Genomic DNA, 25,841 nt, shown 5'->3' with positions numbered 1-25,841 from the left:
GTACACAATGTCCTGTAACAACAGAAAATCCAACTCGGTTGGATGAACAAGAAACCCTAGGTAGGATATTAGCTGAATTCCATTTCCATTGATCGAATTCCATTTTGAGTCTGTGATGAACAAAGCTGATTGGAGTTGTTATCCGAGTGGATAACCAAGGCGCTAATAATATGCTGAGAAATTTGTATCTCCTTCTGTTAACTGTGAAATGGAGGTACTAACCTCAATTGAGAAGGACAGGGACATAGAGATACACACCTGTAAGTCTGAGCTGACTGACCAGTCCACCTTCGGTTCTGAGGTTTTTTATAGATAAGTCTGAAACCTGGGCGTATGTATAATAAAGTCTTTGTTGAAGAGCTTTAGTTTGATGAAATATCTTATGTGCTCATTTTCGGCACTGAGAATACCGTAAAATAGAAACCTCCGCTGGGATACGAGTTGGCTAGTGCACAAATCTGTGGCAACAGGACTGGGGGAGGTTATGCATACACGTGAAGACTCTCTCCCCTTCCATGATCGCCAGTGCATCATGATCCACCGCTCGAGGGTCTGGCATGGGAGACACTGGCAGTTACTGGGGGGTAATGACAGAACAGGTCTATGTTTGGATATGTGCACTCTGTCAGTGCCTACATGCCTGTACTGGTACACTGTCAAGTAAGCAGTAGAACAGAGATGTCAACTCTTGGAGAAGTCGGGAGTGTGTGGACCCCATCTTCTTCATGTAATGCACTACTGTGGAGTTGTCAGTGACATTCATGACCCTGCCATGTCACAGAAGATGTTGTCAAGTTTGAATAGCCTGAATGACGGTTCATGTGCCATCTCTTGACTTCGTCTGACCACATGTCCACCATTGTCAGATCAGCAAAAGAGCATCCACAAACTCAAAGTCTGTTAAAGAGACTATGTTCAAGACACTGGACTCGAAGGTCCACCACTAGAGATAGGGACATAGTGGCTAATTAAATGGTACCCAAAATTTGGTTGATCCTGGTCTGTCCTGAAAAACATGGAGACCCCATCTTGTGCTTGTGAACAGATGAGCAGCAGACAGAGCCTGAGATACCAGTGGCTGAATTCGCAGCCAAATGTCTAAAGGAACCAAAAGATTATTGATCTATGCTGTGTGAAACTGTCTCCCGATGAACTGAAGGGACTACAAGGAAGTGAGAGCTTTGTTGATGATCCACCCCAGCTGCTCCAAAAGAAAATGTAAGAAACTGTAAGATCACCGACTGGAGTTGAGAAAGAATGCAGAGATCAACGTCAGAATCGAAACTGTTCCCAAATGGAACACTTCCAAGCATAAAATCATTGAAAACAACTTTTTGCAGAATTTCGGACTTACTTACACCTGGTACCTAGTTTTGGATTTAAGAATAACAAAACAATATTAACAAACAATCTTAATATTCATATCAAGGTGTTCAAATATGGTTGTTTTTCAAGATGGCTGGGTATCAAATGACTAATTGTTTCTAAAGTAACAATTAAAACATATCTATATCTTTCTTGAAAATTGTCCACTACATGTTGTATAGGGTTCAAAGTGAGATTTCAAATGGACGACTGACAATACCCATGATGTCAAGGCGAGCAAATCATGTTAATAGAACAACAAGCATGAAATACTCACATCCCCCACCAATACAACATGTCCGGTTGTGTGCAATGCATTAGCTCCTGTGAACTATGTCCACTGGGCCTTTTTGTAAATGGCCTAATTGCAGCACTAAAAAAGTTGTAACTGGTGTTATTTTTCCATCTGCAGTTTATGATAGAATATGTAACTGAATTTGTAATTAGTAAGGATGAGGCATATGGACGAACAACTTCTTTATTACAATTAGGAGCGATGGTTTCGGTGTAGGTTCTAACACCCTTATCTAGCAAGTGAAGTACACAGTATGGTTGACAAGAATATATAGTGTTTATACAGTTGAGTAGGTTTAAGATCAGTTACATTGTTGTATTTGTAATGAGTTGTGTTTCTGCATGAAGTTAATCAGTGAATGCAACAACTGTGTCCATGACACTTTTGGAGGAACATACACTCAAGCAATGCAGAACGTACCAACAAGAAAGGAAAGTATTCAATACTGTGAGATGACATTATGTGCCAAGTTTGGTGAAGAAATATGGCACGGTTTTCAAGATCTGCTCCGGAAACGAGGACTACCACTATTTTCAGTCTAAATCAAAGTCATTGCCATGGAAACTCGAAAAGTAATTTTTTTAAAATCCCAAACGATCAAAAGGCACCAGTTCACCACTAGACCTAACTAAGTGCCAAGTTTGGTGAAGAAATATGGTACGGTTTTCAAGATCTGCTCCGGAAACGAAATGTGACGGACGGTACGAAGGACGGCCGGCCGGAAGGACGGCACCCATTCCTATATCCCCCTTCCACTTTGTGGCGGGGGATAATAAGATTAGCCTTTTAAAAATGTCCTGAGCAACGCTAAAGCCATTCATTTCCAGAACACATTAATGAATGCTATTCTTCGCACTTATTTCTACTTTGATAACTTACCATATTCGACGTAATAAGCGCCCATGGCGATATTAGCTAATGTACTGGCTAGTGAACAATCCCGATTAGCACCCCTTCCGATTGATCAATGTAGACATATTTATTCTTGTATAATACGTATGTTATATGCACCCTTAATTATGGGAAATTAAATTCTTGAAAAATATATCTGTCGTATATATACATTTCAGGCTGTCAGCATAAACCACGAAATGTAAGATATTTCAACTCGGTTGTTTTTCACCAAAATAATATTCTAATAAGAGCCCCCATTTCTAATTTTGAGAGCACCCTGGGCGCTTATTATGTCGAATACAGTATAATATGTTTGCTTTATCATTCATACTAAATGCAAGTGTACTTACGACATTTTGCTCTCACAGACAATCTATAAGCACCGTAACAAAACTCTCTAGCCAAGTATATCTCTGCTGCATCAAATCTGCAAATAGAACACAATATGGGGTGAAGCATGTTCCCAAGCCAGATAACAGTCAAAAATAGTGCCACACCACTTTAAGTCTTCAAATTTTGTGTTTGTAATATTGAGGATGAGAGTATTGACAAATATGAAACAAGTATTAAATTTCAACAATGTCAAAACAATGAAATTGACATGTCATATTGCATATCATTGTTGCAATACACAACAGCCAAATTTATGTAACACAAGTTTCAACATGAGGCAATTTATGTTTCTTATTCAATTTCCAATTGTATCACAAACATTCAATGCCCGTCAAAATACTTTCACCATAATGGTAACATACATTCACATTAGCGCTGGGACGAGTCCATATTTACCGACCCCTTATTACCCAACCTACCCAAGTACCCGGGGTAAATCTTAAGAGTTGGGTACAAAATGTCCGATTGGGAAAATGTATTTAGATACACTTATTAAACAATCTGGTCATGCATACACTGAAGTTAATCAAAGTTTTATCTTCATTCAAACCTATAGAGTTCAGAAGGAATTGGTGCATAGTCAGAAAGAAATGCGAACATTAGCATTAGTGATTAGTGACTTGGAGTGTAACCGTAGAGTTCTAGATAATTCTTGTTGATAAACAATATATCATAAGACTAACCACGGGTCCGGGCAGTCTGCGAATACCCGAGTTACCTGTCCCAGCCCTAATTCACATGTGTTTATTAAGGTGGTCATCGCCCCATTGTTATTGTCAAGAATTAATACCATTTATTCATTGATATTTTATGGCAATGATCACTCAATAGCCAGCGATCAGATTCTTTATAATTCACATGTAGTTTAACATCACAGTCAGCAATATCCCAGCTATATCGAAGCAGCAGTCAGGACCAGGACAAACACTGCAATGTCAATGTAGAGGGGTGCAAACAAGCAAACCTGGATTACTGGGGACCTATTCTCACCATGAATCCCCACAGGTTTTATTTACCACATGACCAGTAGGAGGGATAATTCAAATATACTCATAGTCAAACAGCACTGTAGCTCACCATGCTCACCAGGATATTTAGTCTACGGTTTAAATTTCAACAAAACTCTTGTTAAACAGCTTAAAAGTTGTTGTCAGTGTTGACATTCAACTAGTTTATGCATAATCACTAAAGTAAAATGTGGTGTCATCAAAAGGAGAAACCTTCATGACAAAGTTGACACCCTCAGTCTGACATTTTCAGAGAAGTTTACACAGTCAAGTACTTCTGAGATAATTTAAGAGCATTGTCAAAAGAAGTTCAAAACTTAAAATATTGTGAAGAACTGGACATATGTGTTGAGTAGGGCTGAAACGGCAGAGAAAACGATATTGCCGGGGGTGAAAATACAACCTCGAAATACGCTATGTCCTGCATTTTAAACAGAAAAACAGAACTCATGATAAATTCGTAAAATATAATTTTTATCTCTACAAATTTGATACAATACATATGTATGATTTTTCTTATACTAAATTTCAATTATTTTTGTTAAAGAAAGAAACCAATCTGATGTAGATTAACATCTCACAGTTGTATATGGAAAACATAAATTGAAAGTATAAAAAAAGTGGTTTAAATAAAGACGATTTTTTAAAGGTCATGATTGTGTTGATTACAACATGAAATTCCAAACAATAATCTTGATTCTTTATTCTTTTCTTATTCTGGTGTCTCATGTACAAACATAAGATTGACTGTAACAGATAAAAAGGATTTCATTTAGTATACTTGGTATATGGCTTTTACATTTCCTTACGTTACACATGAACTTATAATACAGCAGCATTATACTAGGTTGGGCTTGTTTACTTTACAAAGGCATGAACATTTAACAGTAAGGTAAATTACAACACAAACCTGGAAATTGCACTAAGTACATAATAGTCCAATAAAATGTACAGAAACAATGCCTTAACTTTCATAACTTTAGGCCATGAGAATATTTATGAACAAAGTTGAAGTCTAGGGCGTATTTCCATGAGCCAAGTCTAAATCAGCCACAAACCCTCAATTATGAAGAACTAAGTTACTATGTATGGTAGAAATTAAGAAGATGCATTCAAAACAAATTCCTATTTATGAATTTTCAAATGAGTGAATAAATGTGGCTTACCATTACTTTAGACCTCATTGGCTCTTAGCATGACTTCCTCATGATGTTGCTTAAAACACATGGTGATATGACCACACCAATCTGTGCTTATCTCCCTTCTTATTAAGGTTGATATAAAATTGGCACATGATCAAAAATGAAACATAACATTCAAAACCAGGAAATTAAATAACCATCCTAAGCATAACAGTTATGTAATATTGTATACTACTGTTGTTATATGCAATACATAACTTGTGGAAATTGTAGAAACAAGATTTCATACCTCCTTAACCAATTAAGCTATCATAATTAATAGAAACAAACATTTTGACCATTACATTATGCATTAACACTTGCCTGTTTATAAATAATTGTTTATGTTATTCAGATAACTATTATATGTAGGCTTTTAGATCTCGATACACCATGTATTTATACTATTACAAGGGCGTATTGCAATCAATTGTTAAAACATAACGAGTGAAAATTCAAAAAAATGAATTCTTTATTTAAACAGAAAACAGAAACAATGTTAACGACAGCATTAAACTGCAATGCCAAACAAAGCATACATAAATGGATACAGAAATCCATAGGATTGAAAACACCCAATGTCCTTGTCAATATGATACCGGTAATTAACATCCATGACTCTATTCGCTTTGCTCTAATTTGAGGTTAGGCAGTGCTGGGCCATCAGTGGCTGGAACCGAGGTAGTAGCATCCACGGTGCATGGAAGATCAACACATGCACCCTGCATGTCAGATACCTTGGGTTTGCTTGAAAGTGAATGCCTAAGGTTCTTATTGAGAAATATTATGGCATCAGCCGTTCTGGGGTTAAGAGCTGATTGTTTCTCCGAGATAGTTTGTCCAGCTGCAGAAAAGGCTCTCTCTGAACTCATGCTTGTACCTGGTATTGCAAGGTATTTTCTTGCAAGTTCTTACATCTTCGGGTATCGACTTCCATAATCCTTCCAGAACCCCAGTGCGGAATTTGACTTGGTCCGACAGGTACATTTCAAGCTGATCCTCATCTTGCTCATCATCTGACACTTCTATCAGATCTCCGATGAGGTATGAAAAGACATTTCCCTCGGATTTGACAGACTTCTTACGTGGCTCATCATCCTCCTGAGGCTCAGACTCGATAGGTAATCCTTGATCTCCTTGATTCCGTGCATTGTCACAGATGATGTTCTGAAGATCATCACGTACACGGCTTTATCATACAATGGGTAGGTTTCTCGGCAGGATAAAGCCAACGGAAAAAAACGATATCCGTTGGGGTCATTTGCGGATAGAGTTGCAAATATCAAAGGTCAAGTAGGGACTACTTTCAGTGTTTATAAACAAACATGGCGTCGCCCTTGTCATTTGGCAATCGAGTCAGAATTAACCATCGGGAATCTGGATATACTACAGGGATAATTGCTATCACTATCAAAAGAACAGTCTAATATACTTAAAATCAGTGTCTAACTGTGATGTAGCTAAGGCATTTTACAAATTTTGGCAACTTTGGAGATAAATTTCGAAACAATTTTGCGAGGGCACTAGGCCTAGCCAAGCGTGATCAGTAGCCATATCTGTGCTTGTAGACTTCTGCGCCTTGAAACCTTTTCCATAAATTAAAATAATTGGATTTGGCCGAAATATGTTTGAATTGTTACCTTCTTTCGTTTTGTCGCTGTGTGTACATCTGATTGCACTTCTTAACGTTAGGACAGGACAGGCCGACTGTCAACAACGTCTGAGCGTGGCCGTGACGTCTCATAGACTAGGGCTAGAGTAGCTTCCCTTTGACAAAGTGCAGTTATTCTAGCGGACAGACCGATGGATTGCTGCGAAATGCAAGTGAAAACAATTGTTGTTTTGCGTATATGTTGCTTTGCCACTGTATAAGAAACAGATTTCAGTTGGAACTATATTGGCTACTGTCACTGTCCGACTGACACATCACTTACCCTGTGACATAATAAATATCAATGCGCGCTTTCCAGGAAAACAGGCAATGTTATGGTAATGTTTGTGAGAGAGGGAAAGCGATTTTCAAGCACAGAATTAAAGAATGACATTATATGATAAAGAGGTTATCACGCTTGTGTGTTTGAGGATGGTAAATATCCTGTATTAGGAATAAACACTATGTATTTAGCTCGCCAAGGCTCGCTAAATACAATGTTTATTCCTAATGCAGGATATTTACCATCCCCAAACACACTCGCGTGATAACCTCTATGTATACTTGTGATGTCTGCTCATCACTAAGAAACATTAGTTTCTTGAATATGTGTTCAAATACTGCAGCAATCATTGGAAGTTTCAACCAGTACTCCCCATTCATGCTGCGCTGACGGAGACCATTGGTGATCTTCTCCTTTACAGTGCACATAACATTGCTGTAGAGTTCTTGTGACTGAAAGCGGTTCTGTATTAAACCCAATCTCATTAAAATCAGATCTGAATTCTCGCTGCCGCTAAACAAAGATCTGAGGACATCCCATTACGGTCACGTCAGAACGACCTGTCTCGAACTTTGACTGACCACTGAAATGACAAACATCAGCCAATTAGAAAGCAGTTTTCTAGAGCTTTACGGTACTCGTTTCAACCTGGCAACTTCCATTTCAGAATACGCTTGAAAAATATGTTGGCACAGTTTTGAAAACTGAACAAACAAACATTCCAGAATGTCTAATATATGGTTTAAATTGTATGACAGTACTTCACATGTACTGTGCAACGCCTCCTCTGTTCAAATGTTTGTCCTACGGAAGTGAGAGACAGCCGATAATTTTGACGGAATCAGTCGTACGGGGCGGAATTGTCGTCCTGGATATCCTGTGTTAACGTTTTCGAGGTTGCACGATGAGAAAACACATTCCGATGGTCACTTTCATCATTTGGTGAGCAACGCTTTGATTGGTTGGATGAAAGATTGTTCTGACGTGACCCGTAATGGGATGTCCTCAGATCTTTGTTTAGCGATAGTGAGAACTAAGATCTGATTTTATGAGATTGGTATTAAACCCAGGACGAGTGGCAAAATGGACGAAGATGTCGGGTACTCCTCAGAGCACAGAACCTTTGTAGCTGTGACAAGTTGTCTCAATACCACAGTGAACTGCTCCATGATTGTCCACTGGGAATCTGTGAGTATCTTCAAGGTCTTCCTTCTGATACATGTGGAGCTGACCTTGTCATGGAGAATGGTGAAGATGTCTGATCTCAAGGTGAGAAGGCGGTCAAGGGGGAAGAAGGTAGAGTTCCACCAGGTGGCAACGTTAATCACTATATGTTGAACTGGTTTGCCAAGCTTTCGCTGATGTAGCCAAAGGACATATGTGAATAAACACTGCAAGTTTTCTTGCAACAACTAACATGTTTTCAATTGTAGATACAGATAGTGCATCTTTGATAGCAAGTTGCAAGATGTGAGAAAAACACTGAACATGTTTGTACCCTGTGGCTGCAGCAGCTGCCGTCATGTTGCTGGCGTTGTCAGTTTGCTGACACTTTTGCGATTCCGAATTCCTGCTGAATATTAGTTAGAACAGGAGCCAGGTTTTCTCATGTATGACGCTCATCCAATTTCCTTGTTGCTAATATAAAATTAGACAGAGTCCAGTCAATGTTAATAAAATGACAGGTGACAGTGATGCATCCATGTGAGGTACAACTGGTCCAAGAATCAGTTGTTAAACTGACAGGTGTCGTCAAGTTTAACTCTTTTCTATTCATCATACATAAGCATCAGATACATATGCATTGTAGTGTGACATGGCACTTTGTACTGGGGATTAAGTGCTTCAGTAAATTATCTAAAACCTTCTCCTTTAACAATAGAAAGAGGGCGCAAATCCTTGACAATCATGAGCACACCCTTTTTGTCAAATCTTGGTATGTGGTCTTGGAGAGAGGTGTCATCTGAAAATAACGTACGGCCCTATATTGATAAAATGCACACCAAAAATTAAATATTGTTTATGGAAAATTGACATAAGATATTTATTGAACTTTTATTATATCATGGTTTAAAAAATATAGATTCTACTTTGTTTTAATACATCTTGTTTGATCCAAAATGTTTAGGCTTCTAGATTCTAATTCTGAGGTTTAAATTTTACTTATATTATTTTAGATTCAAATTTTCAAATATTAAATTATTCATTAAGTAGTCTTTTGTAATGTAGATCTACTTTCATAAAATCATAAAAACCTACCTTTTTAGTGAAACTAACGAATGTGCTTTGTTTTGTAGATGATGAGATGGAGGAAGACGCCTGACTCTATGTGAGTTTGGCATGTTTCATTTTCAAATGACTTCGCATTGTCGATGTGTGCCGCCTTTGAATGACAGTTGAACACCACACAAACAGCATTTTGTTTTAAGTTTGTCTGGCGTTACTGTAAAATAAGCCCAAATGTAAGACTTACTTTAGTCTGACATAATGACCGTGTGGTCGGACCCTAAGAAAGAGAGGTCACTCATGTTTCCAAGGGGCAGGAAACTCTACTGAGTACCCGTTTCAGCCCTTGTGTTGAGTCCCACAACAAACAAACAAAACACAAATTTAAATACATTTTGTACCAATATAGCATGGTGGTATAGTGCCTATGTAAAGGTTACACTTTCATGAAACTATTTTTTTGTTAGTAATACACTTCATATTATTGCTTCTGGTGAATGAACAAGAGATAACAAACTTCATCAACGAGAATTGGAAATTTGCAATAAAACATCACTAGACATGATGATTTACCATCGCTCGGCATTGTTTTATATGCAGATGAATTTGATTATTCATGATATAAGTATACCGTTACCTATCCTGACACAACACACAGCAAATTCTCTTCTTGACTTGATCCTACAACACAGAACCCAAAATGTGCCTCTTCCTCCTCTGGGGTGCCCCCAGCCCTCGGTTACCAAGAGGAGTATCTGTCCGGGATCCCTTTGTTGTCTTCTCATCAGCGCTTCACTTGAACGTTACACAACGGACAGATGGGAGGGCCTGAGTCTGTCTGGATAAGTATACTAATATCATGAACAATCATATTCATGTAGAACAGCGGTAGAATTTGGCACTAGTCCTGTAGTCCTTGCCAAACTGCCCAATAGTTAAGGTATCATAACGACTAGTAGAAATTTGCCATTTTTAAGGGTTTTGCTATATGTTATCATTTTAAGGACTAGTGGACGAAAACAGTCAATTTCTACCACTGTAGATTATTTCTTATCCTGGCACAACACATTGCAACATAGATGGTGGCAGGTTCTGCAACTTGCAGAATTGGTGACCACCCAGATTACATCTGGATTAGACTATGCTCAGCGGAGCACCCTCTTCAATAATCCTGTATCACCTGTGACATCCGATGGAGCGCATAACAACCCAAGCCCAACAATCCCTCAGAATATTTATTTGACCAAAGTGAGACATAATGAAAATATCTTGAGCTTGTGATATGGGCAACCACCCAGATTACGTCTGGAGTAGGCGAAATGCAACAGAGGTGCTCTCGATACTAATCCCGTATCACCTGACACATCCTTTCTCTAACACGTAAGACTATATGCTACATGTCCTAGTACCTGTGCGGCTTCTGATACTTGATGCCCAGAGGATCAGAACTAAAAGATATCCTTCAGAATATTTACTGAGCCACATGTGACACAAGTGAAATATCTGACAATGCACAGACTTCAGAGATAATTTGTCTACGGCACACAGCAGGATCTGACATCATTCATGTGGTGAAAAGAAACATAGGAACGCCATATTTTTTTGTATCTATTCATGAAAAAAAGGTAACCTGAATATATACAGAGTGAAAATCAATGACACAAATTTGGGACAGTTAACAGCTGCGCAAACAAGTTGCCCTGAACTGATGAACCCCCTTCGACAGAGAGGTCCCTTAGATAGTAGTTGGTAAATGTACTGTCAGTGCACCAAAAACACCCCTCAACGACATCAGTCACCTTACAGTTGGTATTCAGCACCATCGTGGATGCTAGGGCTCTGATTTTATTGGGATGGTGTGCCTGAGGTGGGTCCAAACATGCATGCTAATACGACTGCAGAATCGTAGGTAACGCTTGAGCGTTCCTACAGGACATAACAACAGATCCTTGGTGTCCTTCCTCCTTCCCCAGGATGGACGTTCACGGCAATATCGTGAACCACCGATTATCCTCCCCTGCTGGTTTTTAGCCACTTCAGTCCAACATAAGGCCAAGGTGAACCTCAGCATCAGGACCCCTGTCACATAAAGCATGTATTTTTCCAATACGAGCTGCCATAGCCAAGGCTATGCGAAAAATAGTTTTTTAGTTAAACATTCAGCCTGCTCAAATGGTCCAAAGGGTAGTGAGACCAGATGTTGTTGTACTCTCCCTAGATCTTAAACACTTTTTTTTATTTTGCCGTCTGAAGCCCTTTAACATAGCTGTGATTTCCAGCGCAGTGCTAAATACTGTGAGCCTGCATAACCCCTGGTTGTTAATGCTCTTTGCAAATGCTCCACACGAACAGAGCCAACAAGCCAGGACTCAGATGAGCCTGCTTTGTGAGTGGGTTGATGAGTTACTTCTGCCACAGAGGGACTCCATGACTGGATTTCCTGCGACCTTTGTAAGCTCTGGGAACCACAATTTCCATGGACAATAATGCGCTACCAAAAGCAGATGGATCTGCTTTGTTTCCCTCAACTTCTGCAGGATTCTGGGTAGCACTGCCGGAAATAGGAACGCGTATTCATGAACGTTTTTTCAGGAGATAGCAACAGTGTTGTGATCGCAAGCCAGTGGATCTGGAGCTGGGGTCAATTCTTGACACACCACCTGCAACAGGACAGGATGCAATTGCCATTCCATCGGTTTGGACTGATGAGGGCGAGAGAGGGTGTCAGCAAAAATGTTTGTGAGCCAGTAAAACTGAAAGGTCTGGTCTAACAAGAGGCTGTAATGTGTGGACCCCATCTTTTTGATGTAATGAGTCACCTTAGCTTTGCCACCACTGATCGCCAGAACCACAGACAAAAACTTGAGGCTTTTGATATCCCCAAGCATGCCTGCTCAACTGTCCACACCCTTTAAAGTGTTAGGTGACCAATGTGTGCTCCCCAACACCTCAGTGATGCGTCAAAGAAGAGATGGTGGGTTGACACAAAGTTTCGCAAAGAGACCCTGTCACAGATGTTCGATGGGATCGTCCACCACCCAATGTACTGGCATGGTAGCGGCACAATCAGCTCTGAGTACTGGCTGGTGCTCCAGGTTCTTGATGCAATGACAGAAAGAAATAGTATCTGAACATATTATTTTACAATGCATAACATAATCTAATATCATGTTTTGTTAATTGAAGGTTTTACTTTAATATATTTCAAACAATAAAAAACATAACCAGGGTTATGGGAGTAGCACTTTGGTATATTGTCAGATACTTTTTACATATGGAACAACTTGACCAGTCACCGTTGAGGTTTCGCATGGTCTAGGTATTTCCAATGCAAAAATAATATGTTGACATACAATAGTCAAACTACAATATGGCATTTCTGATATATGTATCATTTTCTGTTAACAGAGGTTTGTTTCAAGGTGTCATGATACATGGAAATGATTGCAAAGGTGTGTATCTTGTACAAGAAATGAAAAGTCAATAAAATAATTCTTAAGGTGGTCTGGTATGCGTCTCTCATGTGAGAAATGTCTTAACATTAACTGGGGTGAAGCACTAGAATCAACACTGTCGGACAGAATAATTGGAATCTTCAGCTTAAGCATGCAATCATTTATTGCGATAGTCCCCGTTTGATGTATCTGGGGGTGGTGAGAGTTCTTGCTGTATGCAAGAGAGGGGATTGGGGATCAGGAGGGGAGTGTCTTATCACAATCAACATTACATGTCTGATGTATAATCTGTGGCATTTCTCAGCATGAGGGGCAAGGAAGAACGCAGTTGAGCATGTGGCACTTTGTAACATTCTGTAAGAGCTGCTCCAAAGTTGGGTACCTTTTAAAATTTACACCACTGACCATAAGTTTAAGAAGCCAGATAACAATCACTGGCTTAGGCCTATACAAATACATATATCAGATGGCCAACATCAACACTAGGGCTAGGCAACACTTTGTGAAGAGAAGCCTCTGTAATTTCACTGTGTACACCACTGAACTTTCGATTATTCATTGGTATTTGTTCATTGCTAAAGGGGCTGTCACACCATGACGTTCTGGTCAACGTTCTCTGAACATTTCAATCGTTCAATTTTTGAGCGTTCAAGAATGAGGATGACACATCTGGCGTGTGATTAACGTGTGCCTAACGCATGACTGGCGTGTGTCTAACGCACGAGAAGCGTGTAACAGCGACCAAGTAAGATACCCCTGAAAACCATTAGCGTGTGCTAACGTGCCACTGGCGCGCGACGAACGATTTGTCAACGTTAGACAAGCGTGTTGAGCGTGTGACTAACGGGTGAATAACGACAGAATAGCGTCTTGCTGGCATGTTATTTTTACGGTGCGCTAGGGGACCGTTCAGTGGTCGATGACAGGTCGCCAGTGAGTCGTTCAATGCAAAGCAAACGATTAGTAACAACCAAGTAACGCTAGAGTAACGACTGACTAACGATAGCCGAACACGTGCAACGCTCGGCGAACATTAGTAAAACGTTCCACGAACGTTCTTAAATGTTCTTCAGCCTTTAAAATTAAACGTTGAAGAACGCTGGTCTCAGTGAGAACTTTTGTGCATCTGTTCTGATTACAGCCAAAGGACCATTAAGGGGTCACAGTTCAACACAAAGACAGATCAGTGGGACTCCTCACGTTAAATAATGTGACTATCGTTCGGATTCCTCGTACGGATCCTTCCAAACCAAAATTGGTCTGAATCCACTTGCTGACTGGATGGCTGATCTCATGGCCTCTGTTGCACAGTCTCCGGGCCCTGCTGTGGATAGGGCACCGGATCTTGTCCCTCCCGATGCCCTTACTTCCAGACCCTATGTTGACCTCACTGGACGAGGGTTTTGGGAAGCTCTCCTTCGCCCCATCGTTTAAAGCGCACTGCAGCATGGGTCAGCAAGCTTCACACCCTCTTACATTTCCCCTGTCCTTTTCAAATGCGGTACCCATGGAGCCGTTCATCTGAGGCTGTTCTGGGACTTCATGGCCAAGAAGCAACTTCCAGGACATTCTGGACAGGTCATTCACCTTCCCTCCCCTCTCTTTGATAGTGGGGGTTGAAGATGTAAAGGTACTTCTCCTATGTCCAGAGCGTGCGCTGTGATATTTCATTCGACACTCCAAAGTTTGTCGAAGCCAACACCACAGCCTTTTCATCTAGCCCTATGGCTGCAAGTTGTTGCTTTGGAAGATGTGGAAGGCGTCCACAGTTTTGGCTCCTTGGTGGTCATTTCCACCTCTCTCTGGTCCGTGTCACACCAAACTAGAAGATTACATGCAGCACACCTTGGCTTGGTACGTCTAGTTCTTTAACCTCGCTTAAAATTATATTACTGCAATAATACCCGGACTTCCCACAAACTTCACTCTCTCTCTGCCTGCCGACAGGAATGGTCACTCGGTGCCGGACATTGCTGTTGCTGATTGGCTGGTGCAGTAAATGTATTAGGGAGTAATGCAGGATAAGTTTTCAAAACTGGAAAAATGTTTAGATTTCACTAAATTGCTGTCTGCAGTAGTATGTAGTATGACTACTTAATTAACTTCATAAATTTCCTAAAAATGTACACATCAGTCCATTTCCAAGAAATGTATGCCAGTGTTGGAAGTTCAATTACAATGATTATGCTTCACTACAATTTTTGAATGAAATGTGTCTCATTTTCATTGTTGACTTTTCTGACCTAAACGTGTATTAATCTCATTGGTTGACTAATATTCTTGTATGAAAATGTTATTACCCATCTGGGACCTAAGCAAACTATTAGCAAATCGATTCACATGATACATTCTTGCAAAAGTTGACGTGTTGATATTTCTGTGCAGATGAGTACTGATGTCAGCTAAGGGTGCAAACTAACATGACTTTTACTTAAACTTTGACTTTCAAACCTCTTGAGGAACCATGATTGTGTAACTTGTTATTTCAACTACCAGATCAACCATTCATGCATTATGTTGTTTCTGGAGAGGACATTTGCTGGTCTTATTTTGTTTTCATGGGGTAACTTTGAGGCATATTAACATACATTATTCTGATAACCAATAAAGTCATGTATAACTGGGACAGTCATCAGCGATAGAAACTAACAGTTTAATTGCAATAGTCTTTATTTTGATAACACATAAAACAAAACCCCAAAAAAGAGAAAATTTCTACTAGTCCTTATTATATCTTGACTACAGTCAACCTGTTCAACTGACATGGTTCGTTGCATATGATTATGTCGGATAAACGAGTATGTCGGATAAACAAAATTAAGTAGTATCAACATTCGTGATCGAAAATCAGACAACTACATGATAGATAACGATACAAACACAAAATAAAAAATGAAATATTCATATTGTTATGTTACATTGTTAGCAGAATATGTTTTCTAATCATGCAATCTCTAAAGCTTAACACAAAACAACTGTTACAGACAAAATACATAGTCTGGAATGGAAGTTGCCAGTTTGGAACTGGTACTGCAAAGCTTAAGAAAGCTGCTTTCTAAGTGGCTAACGTTGACTTCCTGTTTGTCATTTCATTGGTCGGTCATAGTTCGTGTAATGTTGTTCTGACGTGACCTGTAATGGGACGTCCTTGGCGACAGCGAGAACTTGTATCAGATTAAAATGAGATTGAGGTAATCTAAGCATGTGATTAATCCTCTTTTCTTTATTAAAAGCAATAATTGTTTCTTGTTAAGCAAGTTTATCTCTGCAGCCGTAATATGCAGCTACCAGCCGACTCGTCTCGCATCAAACACAGGTTGTGTACTCGTGGGCAGATGACAACGAAGTACACTGATCACTGTGTCGGATTAACAAGACTGATTCTGGTAATTCGTTGCAAATTCGGAGCGTCGGAGTCGGATTAAGGGTCTAAACACAATGACAGATCTAGACCATGCATTTGGGAATATACCCTTTCTGAATATTTCGTTAAAACATTTGTGCAAAAAGGCAGTAATGATATGTTTTGAACTTTTTAACATTTCAGCTAGGACATCATCGGGGCCTGGAGATTTACCTGATTTAAGTGTATTAATGGCATCGTGTATTTCAGCGACTTCAATTTCCGATTCTAAAATATCTCGCTCAACATTAGATAAATTTACATCATTAACAACATCATGGATGTTATCTTCGAAAATATGGTTATTTCCAAAAACCTGTTTGAAATGGAGAAGCCATTCAGGACCTGTAATATTATTACGTGCAATGACTGGATTACGCAGAGATTTTATCTCTTTTCAAAAATGCTTTGAGTTCTTTAATGAGTTGGTTAATTTATTCAATTTCAGATGTCTTAAAGAGTTAAGATGTTGTCTGCATTCTGTTTTATATTTGTTTCTTAGTTTACAATAATTTCTTCTATTTCGTTCTGATCTATTTCGACGAAACTCGTGAAGAGCTCTTCTGGCTGATCTCTTGTGTTCTTTACATTTACTGTTTAAACTGAACAGCTTTTTAGGAACTAAATTTGAACACGAGCATCGTTTCATACATTTGCCGGACTCCAAAAGAATGTTTATAAAGAGATCAACCGCATCATGCATATTACTCCTCAAAGTATAAACAGGGTGTCAGAAACCTCATCAAAAGTATTGCTTAGACATCGTAAGAAGTCAGGGTTTTTAGATTCATTCCATCTAAAACTGTCAGAAAATATATCCTCTGATAATGGTTCCGATACAGGATTATAAAATGCACTCTGTAGTTCTAAAGGAGAGTGGTCGGAGTCTGTGCTCTCCCCAACAGTTAGGCAATCAATAAATCTGAAGAATTCAGCTGACGCTATAAAATAGTCAACAGTGCTACTGCCATTACTACTTACACATGTTCAGCGTTAGAAATTGGCATTAGTCCTATAGTCCTTACCAAACTGCCCAATAGTAAAGGTATCCTAAGGACTAGTAGAATTTAGCCCATTTTCAGGGTTTTGCTGTATGTTATCATTATAAGGACTAGTGGACAAAAATTGTTAGTTTCTAACCCTGATGTTAGTTCACCACTTCTGTCGCCATTCACTCTGCCATTCATGATATACAGATTATATACATAACATAAATTAAGAAGAGAGCGACCAAATTTGTTAACCACATCATCAAGTGACAATCGTTTACTGATGTCACATAGATCGTCTTCAGGAAATATATAGTCCTAATGACACCTTAACTATTAAGACAAGGACAAGGACTGTTGGACTAGTGCCAATATCTAATGCTGTACAATGCATGAAACATGTAACAGAGTATGAAACTGGCGAAGGAATATGAAACCGATGAGACACGAAATGAATTAGAGGTGACTAAAGTGCCACGATACAAATCTACTTGGATACGAAATGACACACAACTGGAAGTAATTACCAGTTGACTAATAGACCAATCTGAGTCAAACAAGGCCCCGAGTGGGTGACAATGATAAGGGTTGCTAATCCCGGAGCATCCTGGAGAGCTTGGGAGGTATCACATGTATAGCACCCATATATAGTCCTTAGTGTTCAACATGTGTCCCAATCTGTTATTTGTAGCTAAAAGAAATGTCCCTACATAAATACCATTGCCTTTTCTTGTCGCTAAACCCAATGATATCATGTCTCCTTATGTGGATTACTTTGCATATACTGATGCAAACCTGTATTTCCCTTGTATGCAATCACACTGTCCTGAACAAATGTAGCCGTGAAAGCGGATTGTGTTCCAGGACAGTTTCCAGTAACCAAAATACTTGACACAAAACCATTTCATCCTTTTCACTCAACGTTTTTGTGTGAAGAATATTAGGAGCCACTACAGAATCTATAATAACCACTAAACGGATACCTAACCCTAATGATTGTAAAGGGGTGATTGATCGTAAAGGGGATCCAAGGGCTAAGGATAGAGTTCAGGTAATCTAATAGCCACTAAGGGGTACCTGACCCTAATGACCATAAAGGGGGATTGATCGTAAAGAGGATCCAAGGGCTAAGGATAGAGTTCGGGATAACCTACCCTAACACTGCTGATATTTGGATGTGTTCAGCGCCAATATAATATCCCTATTAAACTGCATTCTTATGAAAAATAATGAAAATTAATTAACAGAAAAAATAATATATGTATATTAGTTCCCATATATAACCATTTTAGCCACTTGAATTACGAGAAAAACGAAATAAACAAGAGTCATCCAAAGATGACATATCCCCCCGACGTGGCATGTCGGTAAACTGTGTGTACCTTCAAATGTATTTAGATTGGCAAGGAAATCTTTTTCCTTGATGCCCAAACCAGAAATATAATGAAGGTTATTAAATATTGGTTCATGTAGCTCACTTTCTGATGATCTCATGAAATTGTAATAACAATATGATTAGCATATGATTAGCAAGAGCACTACCCTCAAATTTCCTAAGTTCATCATATTTCCATGGAAACGACAAAAATATAAAATTTTAAAAATCTCTAAATAGCAAAAGGCACTCCTGCTGAGCCTGATTGTTAAGTGTACCAAGTTTTGCGAAAGCATGGTTGTACGGTTTAGAAAATATGCTCTGGACAAGGGCAGTACCCTCAAATTAGCACTTGCTATAAAATGTGCCGCCCCAGGCTATATTTAGTAAACAACTATTCAAAACTCTCAACACCGCTGGGCGTGTTCAATGACATTGCGTGTAGAGATGATAGATCACTTGGAGGAGCTTTCTGCACACTCGATGACCTCTCATGTCAGTAGTATAGGTAATGGTGATTCTCCCGCAACCCCACTGGAGCCAGATTTATATACCTATACCGCTACTACAGGGGGAATTTTTTATGCATAAACGCTGATGCGATTCAATGATCGTCAAGAGATTAAACTTAATTGTAATAAAAATATTCTCTATTATTTTTACTCATACGCATACCATTATTTTTAACAAAGTGATATTCAACATTTTTACCAAGTTCTTTGTTCATTTTACTAGGAGACCAGACTACATACTCTTTTTCTAAATTGAAAAGAAACAATTGATGACCGTATTTGGTTGGTTTGACATCACTGATATAATATATACCCTGTGGTAATTCTCGCCATTTGATAATTTGTCCTGGAACATAAATGTTGTTGACATTATTATATACTTATGTAAGCATTCGTCTAAATTATTGTGGTGTGATCCAACGTGATCAAGCAATCTATTTTTAATCTCCAACCAGTTCTTTGGTTTTGGCACGGAATAATTGACGCGCTTGTTGTCTTCCCTGTTTTATGAACTTTTTTTTCTTGTCTTTACTTACACAACTGGTCTTACGGGAATTGGATCGAATCTCCTGCTTCATTACGTTGTATTTGATTTCTGACAGCACTAAACAAACTCCTCGGAGGATATCTTACAATCAGCCAGTGCTGTTGAAATATGATCCTCAATGCTGTTGAGCTTCGGTGAGTATCTGAATATTATCATGTTTTTACGCTTTCTTTTGTAACTTACGAGAAATAAATTTTATCGCTATCCTGCCAGTCCTGAGACTCATCAGCTATTTCCATGCCTAGTACGATAGGCGCGCCGATGAAAGTTGATAATAAACCAACACTGGCTACACCGAGTCCCATACCAGCTGTTACAAGCGCAGTGTCAACTCTGTTGAGAGCATTCCCAGCTCTGCAATACTTTTTATACAATCCAAGTCTCATCTCCCTCTCCTTCTCTATTCGATGTTTTATGTCGCTTATTTGATGTAATCGAAATCCATCAACAGTATCCATCTTTTCAGACGCTTCATCGAGCGCCGATTATAAACACATAGTGTATATTATTATATCATGTTATAGTCTTTAATTGGTCTTGCTTCAATGTTTTGAGAGTATACATCAACCTTATTAAATGTGTATTATACGGCATAAATATCTTAGTAAGAGAAATGCTATCACCTTTAATAATTTGGACACCCTCAAGGGTTGCAACGGGTGATGCTCCTACATAAATAATACTACAACGTCGACGCTTGTGTTGCTTGAGCAATTTAATCGATAGACCTGGTAATATCTCGAAGGCATCTACTAGTACATCTCCAAACAAGACTTCAATAATAAGCGTAGAAAGATTAGGTATAGCACTCAAGTTATCTTTAATATCATTGAATTCAGTAACCAAACTTAAACTAACATTTTTTACTGCCGGATGACTCAATAACATATGACCTGGGTTTTCTGGCAGGGGAGAGACTAACACACTTTTTCGTTTTGAGGGCATATAAGCCCCAAGTACGATCCCACTATTTATTATCTTAGTTAATTGATGTCCCTTACCCATCATCACATATGGTTGGGTAATGGCGATATTCAATAGCCACACGATTTTTTCGTCGATCATAGTCCATTTATTATCATCGCTGCGAGTAAGATTGTATGAAGTGTTTTTATTTAGTCTACTAACGTTGACATCGCTTAATCTCCTAGATTACCTGTGATTGCAACTTCTTTCCACTTGTATACATTATCTTGTAAGTGTAAAGCGTATAACTTGCCATCGATACCGGGTTTAACGAATCCTTCTGTGTCTCAGAGATCGGAAAGTGCAATTGTATTACATTGTCTAAGGATATGCCTTCAAGGGCCTGATGAATCAGCCATTATTTATAATATGGAGTGTTACACTCAAGTATCCTATATGTACAGGTTGATGTTTTACATCTAATACAGAAATTTTGAGGTCTGAAATAATACCCCGCTTTAATTTTTTATATTGTAATGATGAGAAAGATTCCATTCTACCGCTATTGTATTTTTCATCTTTGACTGGAATAGCCCTTAGTAGAGTTGAAGGACTTTCCAGTTGAATATTATCCGTCGTACTGACTCTTTATAGGGAACTAAATCGGGTAATTTAACTCCATGCACTGTTTCGTTGGGTTGTAATAATGTCGTTCTTACTCCTGAGTATTTTACAAGTCCAAGTGTAACTGATATTTTCGGGGCAACATGTATACTCTTTTCTCCAGAGTTTAAAATCAGCATCCCATTGGACTCATTTTGTGCGAGACTAATTCCATTAGGCTTAAAAATTTCATCACTGAGTGAGTGAGTGAGTTGGGTTAAACGCCGCTTTTAACAGTATTACAGTTATATCACGGCGTGTCAGCTTAATGTGGGAGGAAAGCCCAAAGTGATGCAGGTCTCAGACGTTTACCACTTCGGTGAAACCAACGTGCACGGGTATGGTGCTGACAAACCTAGAAACATAATCAGGGCGAACCGGGATTCGAACCCACAATCATAGGTTTCTGGCATGCCCAAGGGACGCAACTCTGCCTTAGACGACTGGGCCACCCGTGCCCCCAATTTCATCATTGAGTGAGCATACGCTGTAATACCCATCAGGTATAACAATGTGAGTGTGCTCAATACTTAATTCACCTATTAAAAACCAATTATTATCTCTCGCAGCACTTATATTGGTCCACCGCGGGTAATACGTTACATCGCAGATAGCGACTTCAAGTTGACCAGCCGAGTTATCAATAGTATGAAGCAGTTGAATAGACTGACCATTTGTTATTCCCGGGAGTGTAACATACATATTAAATATAAGATGATACTATATCATAACTTAAATATGAAATCAACTTACATTACGAATCAGTCTATTTTAGTAAGTGCCTCTGGTGCTCATTTTTTTCTTAAATTCCCTGATATCTTTGAAAAATACAGGGTCACGGCAACTAGCAATAAAATGGTGCACGATTGGTTCCACAATCCAATGCAATTTTGGCAGAACCAGTTAAACTTTGCTGTATGGCGTGCCACAACAGGATGTGGTGTATCTCTTTATTCCCCAGGATTTGAACTAAATAAGTCTGTTTTATCATTTCATGTGTTTTATCAGATTAGACGTATTCTTAAAGAAATTATTACCACAGGATCGAGCATGGAATTCCACAAATAATCCGTATGATAAGAAGGCCTTCAAACGTATTGGTAATGAATTTAATATTTCTACCAGTAAAGATTGGCGTATTAAAGGACTTAACCATGGTCTAGGCGTTCCGTACAGCGGACAAAAAACTGTTAAAGAAGAAAGCAATGATTTAGTTAAAAAAAACTCATCAACCATTCAATCCATTTATGTTGTTACAGAAAAACAATCTTTTGTAAGAATGCATAATCTTTATCATGGCTGGGAACTTTCGAGTAACGATTGGAGAGGAGATCTTATGAGTTTTAAGGGTGGTTTAGCTTATATTATTACAAAATTGGTACAACTGAACGATACCGCAAACGCTTGGAATGAATTTCTGTATGATAAAACAGAAAATATACTTACTAACCAAGGAGTTGTAAGAGTTAATGAATCAATAAGAACTTATGTATGGGCAATTCTTGGTGCACAATCGCAAACACTAACGCGAATAATTGGATATGGGACGGTGCTCGATGCGCAAAAACAGTTTGTCGCAAACTTAGACAAAAAGCTAAAAATCAACAACATATCGATGAAAAAACAGCGCTTATAGTAGGTGGAGTCGCGGCTGGTTTACTCATGATTTGGATAAATAGTCTTTAGCGGATACCTACAACAGCCCTGCAATTGCTACGATCAATGCCCACAAGTTTGGACTAAGCAAAGTGGTGGTTTAAGCTAATAATTTCAAGAGCCAGGAAACTATACTCCCTATTGATATTATACCGGGAAGTGCAGATTTTCCAGCGAGCTTTCCCAGCAAGCTTTCCCAGTGCTTCTCCCAATGCTTTTAAATGCTTTTTTATCCACTCTTTTACTCCATTTTTATCACTAGGTGGTGTGCCACCTCCTGTACCACCACCACCTGTTAACGCGAGAGTCAAAGTCGATATAATAAATCCCGATGCGGTTAAAATACTGGCAATGGTTATCCCCTGTTCTCTGAACAATGTTTTAATTTTATCGGCCAGTGTTGTTTGATTGTTGAGGACCTGTTCGATAGTGAACAAAGAACCTTTCTATTACTCGAATGTGCTTCGAGGAGGGCCGATCTTTCCTCTTCTAAGTTTCGCAATTTTTCAGTGAATTCATCACCCGCCTGTTCAAGTTTTGTTTTCTCATAAGCTATATGCTTGTCGAGTTCAGATAGCTTGACTATATTATTGATGAGTTCTCCCCGCATTGTTTGCATTGCCTTGTCAAGACCTCGTAATAGAGTATTGTGATACCAGTAACGTGGAATTATCGTAGTAGGTATCCAAGATTTCTCCGAGTCCGTCCAAGGCCAGCTTCGAGCTTTCTTCCAAATTATCTTTATCTATGGTACCGAGTTCAGTACGCATAGTCCGGAGAGCCACACAGTTGCAATATTCCTTTACTATCTATCGTAAACTTTGAATAGTCTTTGAATAGTTTCTTTTAAGGCATCGTAATAATCATTAACGGCTGGTTTCAAAAGTTCATCATTAAGATTCATAGAGCTGGTTTCATCAGTACCCTCTTCGATTGTACTCGGATTATCAAAGTTTTAATTTCATCCATTTTTATATTTAACATAAGGTTACATAATTTCAATATAACAATGTCTTCGCAATACGGAGGCAAGTTAAATCCACAACGTAGACTTCGGGATACATTAGGAGTCAAAGCAATTCGCCAGTCTGTAACTATAACTAACAAGAGTGCTCTGAGAGCACAACATCCCCCGCATAAATTTTTTTAACAAGTCAAATGAAGCTTCGTAAAACAGAGGCAGTAACTCTGTCAAAATTAGTCGACTGCGATATGCGTATCATCAACATGTCGAAATCTTGGGTGTAGAGTGTCAGGGATATTCTCTGGAATGTGTAGGAGGAGTTAATTTCACAAGCTTAGTACCCTCTCTCACAATTCGGCAAATGAAACTCCATAAAACAGGGGCAGTAACTCTGTCAAAATTAGTCGAAACCAAACGGGACTGCGATATGCGTATCATCAACATGTCGACATCTTGTGTGTAGAATGTCAGGGATATTCTCTGGAAACTGTAGGAGGAGTTGATTTCACAAGCTTAGTACCCTCTGTGGGACGGACGGACGGACGGACGGACTGCGCCACGACATAATTCCCCTTTGGCCATTTCTGGCCCGGCGGGGGATAATAACCCGAGTACCATTGATCAGAATCAAACACTTCTGGTTTGCTTTCCTAATCTCGGAGCACACGATGTGTTAGTTCCAGGAACTGACGATAGCGATGTATACTTCTGTTATATGGATCTCTGGGGAACGGCTAAAGAACGGGAAAACTTACAGTACCAAGGTATTTGTAATCAGAACACATTGAAACTGCATGTAGGTGCCGATAGTGGCGATAATACCGTCGTAGGAGATAAGGCTGTTGCTGATGCATTAGGTAACCGATTCTATATTCCGCTAGACTTTGAATTACAAGACAGTCACATGCCCTTCTATCAAGCATCCCTAGGCGATAGGTTAGAATACGAACTCACTTTTAATGACTACAGCAGAGTAATCAAAACGCTGAAGATGATACTAACTATTCTAATTACAATATCTCACAAGAGTATGAAATGATAACAGATCCTGAATTAACAAGACAAATTCGTAACCAGTATACCGGAAGTTTAGCCATTTTCTACGATCGCGTGCTTCGACACCAGAATCACCAGGAACAAAAGAGATATGACGTGGAATATCAATCTAAACATCCCCGCTAGATCGTTGAAGGTATTTAATGTTGTTTGAGGACCCCTCTGATGAATTTGCAAGAGATAAGAGAAGTTCTACAATCCCAAGATTACAAAAGTAGAATTGACTATCGAGGGTGTGCCTAATCAACTATATAGCATGCGAGCATATCAACAGTAGGATGAAATTAAAAAACTCCCTTCTATAAAACAAAGCCGAGAAGCAGTCGTGAAAGATCTGTCTCTCGGGGATGTGTCGATGGCTGAATTCCTTACCACGAAGTATGCGATATGGCTCGACATGCGAACAACAGACGATGACCAACTACACGGCAGTGGGCGGAGAATAGAAAATGCTAGCGAGGGTGTTACTATGCAGATGATGAAGCTCCAGGAAGCGGCTAGTAAATTAAACTTATATTTGTACGTGATTATGGACGCGCAACTTAATATACAGAATGGACGATTCGTGCAAGCAATCTATTAATAATCTTTTACCTAAGGAACCACACTGCGCTATCATCTGCGGGCAAACGGGTTGTGTGGAAAAACAGCTTTTATTCTAGATATTTTACAAAGTCATTATCATACTGTTTTCAACCATATTATTATTTTGTGTCAGACCATAAACGTTAATAAAACATACCTATCGAGAGATTGGGTAATGAAAGATCCCGGGGTGCACAGAGTTGACCCAGGTGATCGTTTACAAGACTGTTTACGAGTAATACAAAGGAGAATCAACCCTTTTCATAATAGACGACTGCAGTGCAACTAAAGAACTTACCAAAAAGAAAGATATGCTTTCATATTTAGCATTCTCCGGTCGGCATACTCAGCATAGTGTTTGGGTACTTACTCAAAAATACAACTCTGTCCTGAAAGATCTCAGAGAACAGACCAAATAGGTAGCCCTGATTCATT

At 39.1% G+C, this 25,841-nt stretch overlaps 1 protein-coding gene across 2 annotated transcripts in view; it reads right to left on the bottom strand.

The window, feature by feature from the left end:
* Positions 1–25,841, bottom strand: part of LOC139463729 (islet cell autoantigen 1-like) — a 341,431-nt gene that overhangs the window by 296,591 nt on the left and 18,999 nt on the right. For both annotated transcript variants that reach the window (XM_071244977.1, XM_071244979.1), the window contains exon 2: positions 2,905–2,981. In XM_071244977.1, the coding sequence (XP_071101078.1) occupies positions 2,905–2,909 (5 nt within the window). In that variant the 5' untranslated portion in view covers positions 2,910–2,981. The remainder of the gene's footprint in view (positions 1–2,904; positions 2,982–25,841) is intronic.

The sequence above is a fragment of the Haliotis cracherodii genome, unplaced genomic scaffold (genome assembly GCF_022045235.1).
Source record: "Haliotis cracherodii isolate W230 unplaced genomic scaffold, xgHalCrac1.p SCAF_16, whole genome shotgun sequence".
NCBI classification, from domain to species: Eukaryota; Metazoa; Mollusca; class Gastropoda; order Lepetellida; family Haliotidae; genus Haliotis; species Haliotis cracherodii.
This window is presented reverse-complemented; position numbering and strand designations above follow the sequence as displayed.